The 14901-nt window shown below is 40.7% G+C and overlaps 1 protein-coding gene across 2 annotated transcripts in view; it reads left to right on the top strand.

Annotated features, from left to right (window-relative positions):
• Window positions 1-14901, top strand: part of NAF1 (nuclear assembly factor 1 ribonucleoprotein) — a 75097-nt gene that overhangs the window by 40535 nt on the left and 19661 nt on the right. For both annotated transcript variants that reach the window (XM_005299356.5, XM_024106208.3), the window contains exons 4-5: window positions 4772-4854; window positions 7418-7578. In XM_005299356.5, the coding sequence (XP_005299413.3) occupies window positions 4772-4854; window positions 7418-7578 (244 nt within the window). The remainder of the gene's footprint in view (window positions 1-4771; window positions 4855-7417; window positions 7579-14901) is intronic.

Here is a 14901-nt window from a genome sequence, read left to right as displayed (position 1 = left end):
CTCGGTGAAGACCGAAACAAAGAAGTCATTTAGCATCTCTGCCAAGTTTCCTGTTACTGTTTCTCCTTCTTCACTAAGCAGTGGGCCTACCCTGTCTTTGGTCTTCCTCTTGCTTCTAATGTATTGATAAAAAGTCTTCTTGTTTCCCTTTATTCCCTTAGCTAGTTTGAGCTCATTTTGTGCCTTTGCCTTTCTAATCTTGCCCCTGCATTCCTGTGTTGTTTGCCTATATTCATCCTTTGTAATCTGTCCTAGTTTCCATTTTTTATGACTCCTTTTTATTTTTTAGATCATGCAAGATCTCGTGGTTAAGCCAAGGTGGTCTTTTGCCACATTTTCTATCTTTCCTAACCAGCAGAATAGCTTGCTTTTGGGCCCTTAATAGTGTCCCTTTGAAAAACTGCCAACTCTCCTCAGTTGTTTTTCCCCTCAGTCTTGATTCCCATGGGACCTTACCTATCAGCTCTCTGAGCTTACCAAAATCTGCCTTCCTGAAATCCATTGTCTCTATTTTGCTGTTCTCCCTTCTACCCTTCCTTAGAATTGCAAACTCTATGATTTCATGATCACTTTCACCCAGGCTGCCTTCTACTTTCAAATTCTCAACGAGTTCCTCCCTATTTGTTAAAATCAAGTCTAGAACAGCTTCCCCCCAGTAGCTTTTTCAACCTTCTGAAATAAAAAGTTGTCTCCAATGCAGTCCAAGAATTTGTTGGATAGTCTGTGCCCCGCTGTGTTATTTTCCCAACATATATCCGGATAATTGAAGTCCCCCATCACCACCAAATCTTGGGCTTTGGATGATTTTGTTAGTTGCTTAAAAAAAGCCTCATCCACCTCTTCCACCTGGTTAGGTGGCCTGTAGTAGACTCCTAGCATGACATCTCCCTTGTTTTTTACCCCTTTTAGCCTAACCCAGAGACTCTCAACACTTCCGTCTCCTATGTCCATCTCTATGCATATGCTAAACACCTCAGTGAAAGGTAATAGTGTTTGGGCACATGAAGAGTACTTTATGGTATGGTATGTTTGTTAAATATTCCAGGGTAGCAGAATCATAAATGTTCTAGAACAGATTGCCATAATCAGTGTTTAAAAAAAAAAAGGGGGGGGGGGGACAATAGAAGCTACTGCTCCGTGCCTGTTCAATTATACCAGTCTAGTAAGCTCCCATCAATTATGGAGTATTGCAGCTCTCTGTCAGGAATCTAATAACTTTACAATTAGCTTTAACAGCAGCACTGTGTGGAAGTAATAAAGCTTCCATATTTATAACGACAACGTAATGTGAAATTATAACCTCCATGCCATAGTTTTTTGGCACATCTGAGCTTCCCTTATGACAAGTCTAGTTCTTTGCTGGAAGGGAGGATTACCACAATGCAGGATATTGGGATGACCTTTTAAAAAAGCTGAAAAAAGATGGTAGCATTATTTTTAAAAATGTACTGGTAGCTGAGATGTACTGACTCAGTAGAAACAAAATACAGATGTATCCACAGTTCTGTCTTCAAAGGATAATGCTTATAACCAAAAATTAAGTTAACACAAACACCAGAGAGAGAGAATTTGGCCTAGATCTACAACCATTTCTGCAGAGCATTATTTTCCTACAGACAGCCTCCCCTCTTTTTTTTCCCCAGGCAGCAAGTTTCTAGCACTTAATCGTTGCACACCTTCTCTTCTGCAAATGCTTCGGCAACCATCCTCTTCACTGGGGACAAGGCAGTGCCTTTCAAGAAGTGACTATCCTGAAGCCCATGGCACTTGTACATAATTTAAAACATACAAAGTTAATAATTCTTTAAGTAGATGCAGCCGTGTATTCCACTTTGATGTGGATGTGCTCAGTGGACTGAAGCTGGAGAATTTTGCGTAGCAGTACCTGTAGGAAGCAGATCTCAAGCCACGTGGAGACTAACATGGTATTTTGACAGCTGTGTTCAAATTTTATAACTTATAATTAGGGCCCTACCAAATTCACGGTCCATTTTGGTCAATTTCACAGTCATGGGATTTTAAAAATCATTAATTTCATGATTTCAGCTATTTAAATCTGGAATTTCACAGTGTTGTAATTGTAGAGAACCTGACTGAAAAAAGAGTTGTGGGGTGGTCGCAAGGTTATTATAGTGGGGGTTGTGGTATTGGTACCCTTAGTTCTGCGGTGCTGCTGGCAGTGGCACTGTCTTTAGAGTTGGGCAGCTGGAGAGCAGTGGCTGCTGGCTGAGAGCCCAGCTCTGAAGGCAGAGCCGCCGCCAGTAGCAGCGCAGAAGTAAGGATGGCATGGTATAGTATTGCCACCCTTACTTCTGTGCTGCTGCCTGCGGAGCTGGGCCTTCAGTCAACAGCCGCCACTTTCCAGCAGCCCAGCTCTGAAGGCTGCAGCGCAGAAGTAAGGGTGGCATGGTACAGTATTGCCACTCTTACTTCTGTGCTGCTGCTGGCAGGGCGCCGCCTTCAGAGCGGGGTACCTGGCAGCGCAGAAGTAAGGGTGGCAATAGCATGACCCCCATGCAACTCCCTTTTAGGTCAGGACTCCCAATTTGGGCAACACCGGTCTCCCCCCGTGAAATCTTTATAGTATAGGGTAAAAGCACACAAAAGTCCAGATTTCATGGTCTGTGAATTTGGTAGAGCCCTACTTATAATATATATTATAAACCATAGTGGCAGCTGGTGGTGACATCCCATACTTAAATTGAAGAGCACTTAATTATAAAAGATTCTTGTGACTCTTTTAGAGAAGCTGTTAACACAGAGGTGGGCAAACTATGGCCCATGGGCCACATCTGGCCTGCGGGACTGTCCTGCCTGCCCCCTGAGCTCCCGGCCAGGGAGGCTAGCCCCCGGCCCCTCCCCTGCTGTCCCTCCTACCCCACAGGCTCAGCTCACTATGCCGCCAGCACTCTGGCCCGCTGCTCCTACTGGGCAGCACGGTGGTGTGGCTGGCTCCGTCATGGTAAAGGAGTGGGGAGTCCTGGGGGGGCAGTCAGGGGACAGGGAGTGGTTGGATGGGGCGGACGTTCTGGGGGTGTGTGTCAGGGAACGGGGGGGTTGGACAGGCATGGGAGTCCCAGGGGGCCAGTCGGGGACAGGGAGCGGAGGGGCTTGGATGGGTCGGGGCTTCTTGGCGGGAGGCAGTTGGGACAGGGAGCAGGGGGCGGTTGGTTAGGTTGGGAGTTCAGGGGTGGGGGACAGTTGGGACAGCGAGCAGGGGGTGGTTGGATAGGCGTGGGAGTTACAGGGGGCCTGTCAGGGGGTGGGGGTGTAGATAGGGGTCGGGGATAGGGAGAAGGGGGGTTAGATGGGGAGGTGGGGTCCCGGGGGGCAGTTAGGGGCGGTTTGGGGATAAGGAGCGGGGGGCTTGGATGGGTCAGGGATTCTGAGGGGGGCAGTCAGGGGACAGGAAGTGGGAGGGGGCAGAGGGGGTGGGGAAGGCTGTTTGGGGAGGCACAGCTTTCCTTACCCGGCCCTCCATATAGTTTTGCAACTCCGATGTGGCCCTCGGGGCAAAAAGTTTGCCCACCCCTGTGTTAATACATCTGCTGCCAGGTGATGCAGTTGGTCCTGTCATTCAAATTGAGTATAATACGTTTGGGGAAGGTTTTTAAAATTGTAAATAATGGTTTTAAAATAGTTATAAATATCTTGACAATACATACAGTAGCCATTCTTTGAAGTTGTTAGCAGTGCAGGTGTGCTTAAGTATTTTCACTGCAGCTAAGTTTCAAAGACCCAGTGTCTTTGAAGCAAGAACAAACTAACTTTATAGAGAAGCTAACAACTTTTGCTGTGTTCATGAAACTGGTATGTCTTGTTTCTTTTAAACTCTGTATGACAATTTGGGCTGGGGGAAGATGGTGGAGGTTGAGTGCAATTCAAATAATGCACCATGCAGTTGTTGTGCATTTAATCTGGAATATTTGCTCATTCTGATCTGAGATTTATCACTGTAGTTAGCCAAACTGTTTTCTTTTAAACAAACAAACCTGTCTCCACCCAACCAACACACTTTAGCATGTTTCAAAGACCCATAGTCCAGGACATAACTTCAGTCTTCAGAATGATTACATTCAAAAGTAAATCTAAACCAGCAAACCGCTTTCTCCACAAACTTGACAGGGTCAAATTATACTTAGTGACTTGCTACTTTTTTGTATGATCCCACTGCCTTCATTTGAAAGACAAGAAGCTTTCAGGGGATCTGCATTATGTTTTTGGCCAGAAGGCAAGTTTTGCCTACCTATGATGAGAATAGTATGTGAAACTATTCTCTTTCCCCCCTTCTTCTGTTCCTTCTTCTATTTCTATCTGAATTAATTTCTTCTCACTCTCCTCCCTCCTCCATGAAGGTCAATATAAATATTGGTCCTGTACATAACTTTTCCTTTTCTCTTCTTCCTACCTAGAATCTCCATCAATGTGTCACTCTTGCAGTATTGCAAGAGAGGTTTTATTATATAACCTTGAAGTTATTGTGCTTTCTTGGGTTTCTTGGCTGTCTAATAAAATGCTGATACTACAAACAAGAATGCATTTTGATCTATTATACGTGTAAAGGTAAAACTTAATTTGAAAAATAGTTTAATGTGTGTGTATATATATATCTCATGACAAATGTGCATCAGTGTCTCATCCACAAATTTTATTACTTAAAACGGTTTCATAATTAAACATGCTCTTTATTTGCAATTACTGCTTCTTGTTAAAATAATTTGGTAAATACATTTTTAAAGGTTAATATATTTTAAATCTTCTTGTATTTTAGTAATAATTGAGTCTCTGAAAGGCCTACCTCCAGTAAATGAGGAAAGCATCATTTTTAAAGGAGATCGGCATGCAGCAGGAAAGGTGTGTGAAACACAAAAGCTATTATATTGTATTGCAGTTTGTTCTGTAAAATAATATTTGCTAGGTTACTTTGATAGCTCTCTTTAGTTTAGAGTGTGACTATTTTTGCATATGTTTTTAAACACCTAACCTATGTATCTTGCATTTAACAGACGGTATATGTAATACTAAAATAATTAACCATACTTCTAATACTTTCAAGGAAAAAAGTCTCCGGGTTCCAGCTCAGGGCCCTGTGGACTGCAGCTGTCTATAGTGCTTCCTGTAACAGCTGCATGACAGCTACAACTCCCTGGGCTACCTCCCCATAGCCTCCTCCAAACACCTTCCTTATTCTCACCACGGGACCTTCCTCCTAGTGTCTAACGCTTGTGCTCCTCAGTCCTCCAGCAGCACACCCTCTCACTCTCAGCTCCTTGTGCCTCTTGCTCCCAACTCCTCACACTCTTGCACTACAAACTGAAGTGAGCTCTTTTTAAAACCCAGGTGCCCTGATTAGCCTGCCTTAATTTATTCTAGCAGCTTCTTCTTAATTGGCTCCAGGTGTCCTAATTAGCCTGCCTGCCTGCCTTAACTGGTTCTAGCAGGTTCCTGATTACTCTCATGCAGCCCCTTCTCTGGTCACTCAGGGAACAGAAAACTACTAATCTAGTGACCAGTATATTTGCCCTCTACCAGACTCCTGTACCCCACTGGTCTGGGTCTGTCACAATACGTATTCATGTTTTATTACAACACCATGACATTTAAGATTTAAATATTTGAAACTGTGAAGTTCAAGATTTTTAAAGTGCTATGACTGAAATTTACGAAAATGGACCATGAATTTGGTAGGGGCCTGGGTATAGAAGACTGTGTGGTAAGGCAATTTCCTGTTATATCCCAGGGAGACCTTATTGATTTAAGTTTCAGTATCTTTGGGGTATATTGTATTAAATGAATGGTTTAGATCAGTGGTTCTCAACCAGGGGTCCAGGGCCCACTGGGGTTCCCCAAGCAGGTTTCAGGGGGTCTGCCAAGCAGGGCCGGCATTAGACATGCTGTGGCCCAGAGCAGAAAGCTGAAGCCTCACTGCATGAGGCTGAAGCCTGGGATTCCAAGCCCCGCCACCCAGGGCTGAAGCCAAAGCGTGAGCAACTTAGTTTCACAGGCCCACTCGTGGTGTGGGGCCCTGGGCAATTGTCCTGCTTGCTACCCCCTAACGCTGCCCCTGCCTTTTATATGCAGAAAACAGTTGCTGTGGGCCTTGGAGTTTTTATAGCATGTTGGGGAGGCCTCAGAAAGAAAAAGTTTGAGAATCCCTGGTTTATATATTATTGTGAACCAGGATTGTGTGTTATATTTTGAGGGGGGAGATGTGAGACCTGGGGATTCAAAGGACTATACTGAACAATGTGCTAGACAAGAATGGGCTTTTGGAACAGAAAGTGTTAAGTGGTTTTCCTGTGGAATGTGTGGGGGGTGAATGCAAATTCCCCACTTCTGATTATGCAAAAAACTCCATACTTTAGAATCTATGCCATGAGGAGTGGGTCATTGTTTGCTGATCACCTGTTACATGAGATCAAGATTAAAGTCAAGAGCACTGTAAAGGAAAGACAGAACTATTTGTGGTGATTGTGGTTCTGAATCTAAGTTACTTGTGAACTGGTAACGCATGGGGAAATCTAGTTGTGGGTTTGAAGGACTGATACCTACAGAGATCGGAGTTGGGGTGATCTCTGGTAAGCTTTTTAACATGCTTATAGGTTCTTTTATTGTTTTCAGTGTATTCTCTGTAATGCTTTCACCTTAATAATAAATGTGCTTTCTTAGAAAACTGTGTTGTAACTTACAACTGTGGGCAATTACACTGTTCATAACCTCTGGAAGAAAGCAAAGTGCAGATGCTGAGCCTTTGGGCAGTTCAGCTTGCTAGAAATATCGCAGTGTAGGGAGGGAACTTTGCAGTCTGGGGGGGGAAAAACCCATTCAGGAAGGATAGAGATGTAGTTCTCTGTCCGAAAAGGTGACTGATGAGGATCCAGTAATGTAGAGTGGTTGCCCTTGGTAGACCATGGAGGGGAAAATATAAGTGCCTTGCCCTGAACTTTGACAAGCAACATGACCAAAGAGAGAAGAACAAAGAGTAATAAAGGAAAGCAAAGAGGTAACAAGGCAAAAGGACAGGGAGGAGCAGAGGGAGTCAAAGCAGTAGAAGAGGATAATGAGAGCTGGGTAGAGGCAAGACTATGTTGGCAAGGACGAGGAGTGCGCATTTGGTGAGAGACTGCTACTGGTGTGGTGGTGACAAGAAGAAAAGATATGGAAAGAAGAAAATTATTTTTTAGCAGTGATATTTGCAGAAGACAAACATAACTCTGTCAAACAACTCATTAAAAAAATCAGATCACAAAATCTCAACATGCAAAAAATTAATTATTTGATGTCTAGTTTTTAAAATGTACTAGTTAATGTTGTCTTATAATAACCAATAATGTTTACATTTAAAATTTCACAGTTGTCTTTCTCTTTGGAAGTTGTTTCTTCAGGTAAATTGTGATTTTTTTTTTTTTCCTTTCAGATATATGAGATATTTGGTCCTGTTTTGCATCCCTTCTATGTGTTACTATTTAACAGCCCTGAGCATATTGAAGCAAAAGGTATTAATATCCAAGATACCGTGTATTTTGCGCCATCAGTGGAAGACTTCACCCAGTATATATTCACAGAGAAACTAAAACAGTGAGTATCTAACTTATTAAAATATTAGTATAATATATATTGGAATGTAGCTAAACAAAGCACGGTATCTTAAACTGGCCAGGAAAGGAACAAAAAATTAAAAAAAAAGGTAAAAATTTGGTACTACCAACTTTGACAAAGAGAATCTAATTTTCTCTGCATGTACTTACTACAAAAAACACCCCAACAAAACTGTTCCAGAGATTCAGAGCCATGCTGTAATAACAAAGTTGTACATATAGTAGTGTAGAAAGATAATTATTAGAGGAACATATGTAATCTTCAAGCTTCTAAGTGTTTGAGTAATTACTGAAACTTAAATTATTGTTAAAACAACCTAAAATACATAATCAGACTTCCAGTGTTCCCATGTCACTATTTTATCTGAAATAGTTTAATTTTATTGTAATTGGCACAATTTCTGCCCCCCCCCAAAAAAAACACCCCTTTTCTTTGTAATGTATTTCATTTCCTTTCTTCCACAAATGAAAGCTTTCTTCTGTCCTAAGAGACTCTACCACCATTATAAAAATCCCTCTGACACTGATTTTTTATTCCAAATTTGATATTAATAGTATAAAATTCATTGTCTAGCATTATGACAAAATAGCACTTCTGCAACTGTAGTTAATATTACACAACTCAGATTGCATCTATGTGCTGCAAGTGGAGGGGGGTGGGGGATGGTCATATTGAGTAGCAGTACATTGTCTGATGTAGCCCATAGTTATCTGCAAGGCTATAGGACTGGCTTTGCATTTTTCTCATCCTGCATCAGCATAGTCTCTGTGTATCTGGGTATGCTGAGACTTATGATTGTGACCTGAGAATCAGAGCTCCAAGTACAGCTAGCTTTGGTCTCCTATATGTTGAGCTCCTATGCAGCCAGCATTGATGATTGACAGTAATTATAATGCTCCAGGTCCTGCTCCTGACTAGATAATTGTAACTTCTCCAAAAGGAACAGCTCGAAGATCAGGATCATAAGGGAAGCTATGATCTCCTTTGAAAATGTAGCCTGTGTTCAGCCCATATTGAACAAAGTAAAGTTTCAGTGTTTTATGCATAAACCTCACTTTGTTTTGTTAACCAGTACAACAGAGGAAGTAGATGTTCAGTTAATAATGTAATGCTTTTAATGAAGAATAATCACCTGCTAAAAAAGGAAAATACACTTGTCTGAAACATGAAGTCCAATCTAAAGAGTTTAATTTTAAGATTTATTGTTACATAATATTTCTGATAAGTCAGCCTTTTGATGGACTTGTAAATCGTAAGAATAAATGCCAAAGTTCAAAAATCAAAGAATTATTACCCCTTCTTGCAGAAGGCTATTTAGTATCTCTAGTCATGTGAACTGTTGTGGTATGATGAGGAAGAAAAGCCAGGCTCAGAAGTAGGATGACAAGTTTGTCATTGTTTCCCTGTCTGGCTTATAGCAAGGTTTGAGTATTATGGGCAATCAGTATGGCTGCAAAGTGTCATGTAATGGCCTACCAGAGCTACAGGTTCCCTTTGATACTTCGCTTTGGTATTTCTGACAGACATTTGTTTTCTTACAGAAATTCTGGGGGTGGAGGGTGGGGAAGAGAGATGTTTTTGTTCCTCTGACATCAAAGGCAAGAGTTACATTCCACCATTAAAGCAATTTGGCAGTCTTCTGCTGCTCAGGAATAATCAACTGTGCACACACACAACAAAAAGCAGGTTTCCCCTCCTAAGTATTTGTATTTCATCATTGTTGGTTCTGAGTGCCTCACAATTATTAATAGATTTTATCCTCCCGATTCCTGTGTGAGGCAGGGAAGTGCTATCAGTGGTTTTACAGACGGGGGGACTGAGACACATGGTACCTACAGTGACTTGCCCAAGCTAACATGGATAGTCTGTTGCTCGAGCAGGAATTGAACCAAGATCTCATTAGTTCCAGTGCAATGCCATAATCTGTGGACCATATTGTAGACACTTGAGGCTCAGAGTATGAAATGTGTGCTGCTATGAGAATATTAACTCCCCTTTATTCTTACTGACATGTTGTATCTGCTTAATATGTGTATCTCAGCAGAAATGTACTTAGCAATAACTGACTGTTATCTTCTTCTCTCTATTGTCTTCCTTCTCTCTTGGGGAATGCTCGTTAGGTGATGAGTCCCTTAAAAGAATTTTCTTGTTGACTGAGGTAGAAATGGGAGGGGTTACTGTGTCTGACTTCAAACCACTTGGAATTGTAGATTCTTGCTGCCTGGCTTCCTTGTTGGTGGAGCCATGGTACTTAATGCTACGATGAGGGAAGAACAGTGCAAGTAGAATTGCTAGTAATTTTCCCCTTGATATCCATTATGCAGCTGCTATTAGATACTTTCAAGGTAATATACATATGCACTTCAGTTATTTCTATTTACAAGTTTTATGTAACAAAATTGTGGTCAGAAAAGCTTCTTATATTACTTTTGGACAGGTTGCTACACCAGATGTTTAGTATTATGATAGCTGAAACAATTTTTCTGAAACTGTCATTTTCAGTTAAAACCCAGTTACTATCTTAAATATAATTGACATTTGGGCTTAATGATTAGCATGGGCTCATTAGTGCTGCCTTTGACAGCTGCAGGAGCCTTTGAGAAAGCTGACAGATGCTTGGATTTGTCTGAATAAGTTTCAAATTAAATCTTCAAAAATTCCAGTTTATTTACTTGTTTTCAAGACAAACCCCAGAGAAGCATTCACTGATAAGAGCCATGTAGAACTATCCATTATTGCTTTTTGGTGACCTCCCCCATTTACATATGTATTTTTTGTTTAGATTGGCATAGGACCTCTCTTCTGTTTGCTCTTGGGACCAAAATTTCACCAGTCTCTTCAGCAGTACCCAACAATAATAGTATTTTTCCAAACTTATTTTGTTTTTTATTCTATAGAATCTGGATGCATTCAGTTAATACACAAGAAAATAAATTTGGGCTCAGCTCTTCCCTTTTTCTGGACAGACCCGTGGGAGGCAACCTCCTAGGGATCCCTCATGTAGCTGCCAGGTATATTATTTCAGGGTTGGGGATAGGAGCTAGAAAAGGCTACAGAGCCTATGCTTAAAACTGTTGGATCCCCAGTAGGCTGGGCCAGTCCAACAGAGGCACTCTAGGCCTCCAGTGGGAAATCCCACTCCTCCATTAGCTGCATTGCCAGGGACTTCCCCTGGCAACAACTGCCTCTAGGAACACTGAGGAGGATACAGAGAAGATGTATTATCTTTTATCCAATTTCTGTGGAGTTGGAGAAGAATGTTGTGCATTTCTTCCACCCCTTCCCAGCACAGATCCCAGATATAGAGAGGAAATGCTATCACAGAGGAGCCTGAGTCACCCTTTCTTGTGGGAGATCTGTCCACAGAGGAATCTCCCTTCATGTATGCATTGAAAGGGAATATTATGGTCCATAGAATTTACATAAGTCAAATAAAACCCATTTCAGATAACTCAGTTGCCACTGATGCATTAAATAGATTGATACTTCCTAATAAATACTAAAAGTGGGTTTTAATATCTAGAATAAGTAGGTTCCTCATTCGGAAGTGATAAGAACTATCAATATTAGTACATATTTTTTGTGTATCTTATCAATCAACATGAGTACCTTGGTGTTCTTCCTCAATCTGTCCATCATAGGGATCACAACAGCCTTCATGGCAATCATAGATGTAGTAATTCTCTAGAACACATTTTGTTTGGTGAGGTTTTTTGTTCCAGGCTTAATTTCGTGACTCGAGCCCTTAACAAGTTAAGTTAGATATATTAACCAAACATAGATTAAAAAGTAAATAAAATAAAACACCTTTCTACTTTCTGTCTGTGTTTCAAAATATAACTTTTTATACTCATTACAAGATGACACTTGTTTCCCTCACTCTCCTCTACTTTTCCCCTAAAAAAAAGTTACCAGGATTTTTGTGTTTTATGTGCTTTGAGTATAGATTCTGTTTAGTTTCAGGATAACTGCAGCTTTGATCCCCTCGGTGATCTGCTCAAGCTATACTTTCTTAGGTCTCAGGCCTTGAGCAGTAACCTCTCTCTGGGCAGAGGCATGCACCCCTCTTTCTCTAGACTGGAGTTCAAGGCTTATAGGCCTCCTGCACTTCAGTGTGATTATTCCAGCAGGCCTGACCAGAGTCCAGCACCTGCACTTTGCATTCTCTAAGGGTTATGTATAGTATAGGCAAGTAGTTACAAGTAACAAAACAGCTCTTTCAAAGTAGAGTACATTTATTTTGGGATAAAAGCCTTACAGAGAATATATATAAAACAATAAAATGGTCTAAACACTACATTAAACTTATCAGTGTCTCTCCGTCAGTCCGGTGGAGACCTTGGCAGATTCCAGTCCTTTCAATCCTTTGGAGTGTTTGGCCCCCACTTAGACAAAAGTCACGTCAATTTGTTGAATCAAAATAAAGGATCCCCTTCTGTCAGTTCAAGCTGGCTCTTTATACCCCCAAAAGCCTTTGTACCCAAGTCTTCTGAAACAATTGGTAAAATTAGTCATTGTCCCTTCTCTCAAGGGAAACCATTTGTGCATAATTAGTTTTGGTATTTTATAGTAATCGCCCTCTAATGATTCCAGATTCCACAGTGAGCCGGGAACACAAGTCTATTTAACACTTTCTGATACAAAGATCTATGAATATTCCATGGGTCCATATCATCTGGTCCATCTCAGGGTAATAATCTTTGAAGTTTTCATGCTGTCAAGGGCTGGCACACACCATACAGATAACATTCATAATGTGTCAATCATATCTCACAGATGCTATAAAAAATGCAGACTTTTAGGCAGTGTCTTTCTGGAGGGCAACCTGCTGTTTCCCTGAACCATTGGGTAGTATAGTTTATGTATTTTAATCTACATATTTCAAAATTGGAAAAAAAAATCCTAATAATTTGTTCTTATAGTGCTGCAAACTCATGGAAGCCCCACTAGTGGCTCCATAGTTGGGGTTGAGTTTTTTACACTTAAAGAATTTTATGTGTGAAGAATTCAGTGTATCCTCTCTAAAATTATAGCACTTAGTCTTTGGGTACAGAATACATTTTCTGATAATTGACAAATAAATCCAAGTTAAAGTTTACTTAAAAAATGGGTCCACTAAGAAACTTAGCATCCTGTGTCAGACAACTGTTGTGTCCTGAGAGATCTTAATAAAGAAACTGTTCAAACTCTTCAGGCTTCCCATATAGTTATAACTTACAGTTCATTGGCTACCTTTAAAGAAGCTTTACAGGATTAAAAGTCATTTTTTCCTTTATTCTTCATAACAGAAAGTTTCTCCTTCTCCTCCTGATAAATTGTGTTATTACAAAAAACTATTAAATATCACCCTCTTTCGAAATGATTGACATCATATAGCTCACAAGAACATTGAAGTTAGAGTTGCCGTTAGAAAAAAGCCATTTTCATAAAGGACTACTGTCTCCTATTGTTCCAAAAGGGAATGAAGCCTAGATGCTTGAGGAAAGATTGTGACTCCTGACACATTCCACATTCCTTCAGGTATCTTGGCTTTTCCATGAGGAAAAAATTGGAAGTCAAATGTTTTCAGAAACAAATATCTTCTAATTTGAGGCTACAAATACTATTGTGTATAGGAGGACTTGTGGCACCTTAGAGACTAACAAATTTATTAGAGCATAAGCTTTCGTGGACTACAGCCCACTTCTTCGGATGCATATGCATATGCATATGCATCCGAAGAAGTGGGCTGTAGTCCACGAAAGCTTATGCTCTAATAAATTTGTTAGTCTCTAAGGTGCCACAAGTCCTCCTGTTCTTCTTTTTGCGGATACAGACTAACACGGCTGCTACTCTGAAACTATTGTGTATGAATCTTAATTGTATGGTTACTGCATAATTGCTGCTTTGGAGGCTGGGGGGAGAGCAGCATAGCCAGAAGCGGAGAGACTCTGGCCCTGCCTCTTCCCTTCTGGCTGTGCTGCCTCTCCTTGCTCCCTCTGTTGTGGGGAGGGGCTGTGTCCCACCTCTCCCTCTCTATACCCGTTCATAAGCCGACCACCTTCTCTGGTACTTCCCTTTCTTACTAAAAAAAAAAAAAAAAAAAAAAAAAAAAAAAAAATCGGCTTATGAACGAGTATATACAGTGGTCATTTTCATTATCTGCTCCACCTTGATAGAAGACATCTCTTGCTTTAATGTTAGTTTTGTAGAGTTTAAGGCCAGAGGGAACCATTAGATCCTCTAGTCTGACCTCCTGCAAATCACCAGCCATTAAATTTAATCCAGGTACACCGATATCTTTTACATCTGTTTCTTCCTTATCAAGAATTTGAATTCATCCTTTCAGTTAAAACTCCAGTTTTGAAACTAGCTTTTATTTACTTCTTAGATAGTAAATAATACTTAATACTTACTTACATAGTGGTTTACATTTACAAAGTGCTATAAAAATAGAACTAGTTTATCTTTCACAATATCTCTGTGAAGTAGGTAATTGAGCATTTTTATCCGCAGTTTATCGATAGAGAAACTGAGACAGAGTGGTTCAGTGACTTCACCAGGCAATACAGTGAGGCAGTGGCAGAGCTTGATTCAGAACTCTAAAGTATTTGATTAGGTGAAATTCACTGAGTAATGTTGCGTTAGGAATTTACTAGTCTGTCTTAATTCTCCTGTGGGAATTACAGTTTTAAGATTGCTTGCAGCCACTAATACAGCTTTAACTGTATCCATATTCTGTGATCCCAGACTAGATTAGGCTATACTAAATGTGAGGGGACGCAGAGGCAAGTCAAGACAAAAGGGATAATTTTAAATTTTTAGAAGTTTAAAAGGGAAAACCCAAAACTGTAGCTGGAAAGTAAATAATACAGCATATTACCAACTACTTATAATAATGAACTGTAAGTTAACAACACATTAACTTTTGTGAGCTTGTACACTCTTCCTTACTTTGTACAGTTAACACCAAATGCATCATTAACAATTACTCTCAGTAGTATACTGTGTCATTTCAGAGAGGAATCAACTTTTCCTCTCCTTCATTGTAAGTCCAGCTCCACTCTTGCTGTCCTATCTTTTGCTTCTCTTCAGTTTGTAGTGCTTGTTAAATTCATGTTCCTGTGATTGTATTTCTTTTCACTGAGTTTCTCTACAGGCGTGGGCTTCTTCACTTAGTGGCCCCTTACTTCTCCATTATGTGCGTTTGAACTGTATAATTTCAACAGATGTTCAGATAAGTAATTCTCTGTTCATTTACTTTAGATCAGTGGTAGGCAACCTGTGGTCCATCAGGGTAATCTGCTGGCGGGCTGCGAGACA

Source organism: Chrysemys picta, chromosome 5 (genome assembly GCF_011386835.1).
Source record: "Chrysemys picta bellii isolate R12L10 chromosome 5, ASM1138683v2, whole genome shotgun sequence".
Lineage (NCBI taxonomy): Eukaryota > Metazoa > Chordata > Testudines > Emydidae > Chrysemys > Chrysemys picta.
This window is presented reverse-complemented; position numbering and strand designations above follow the sequence as displayed.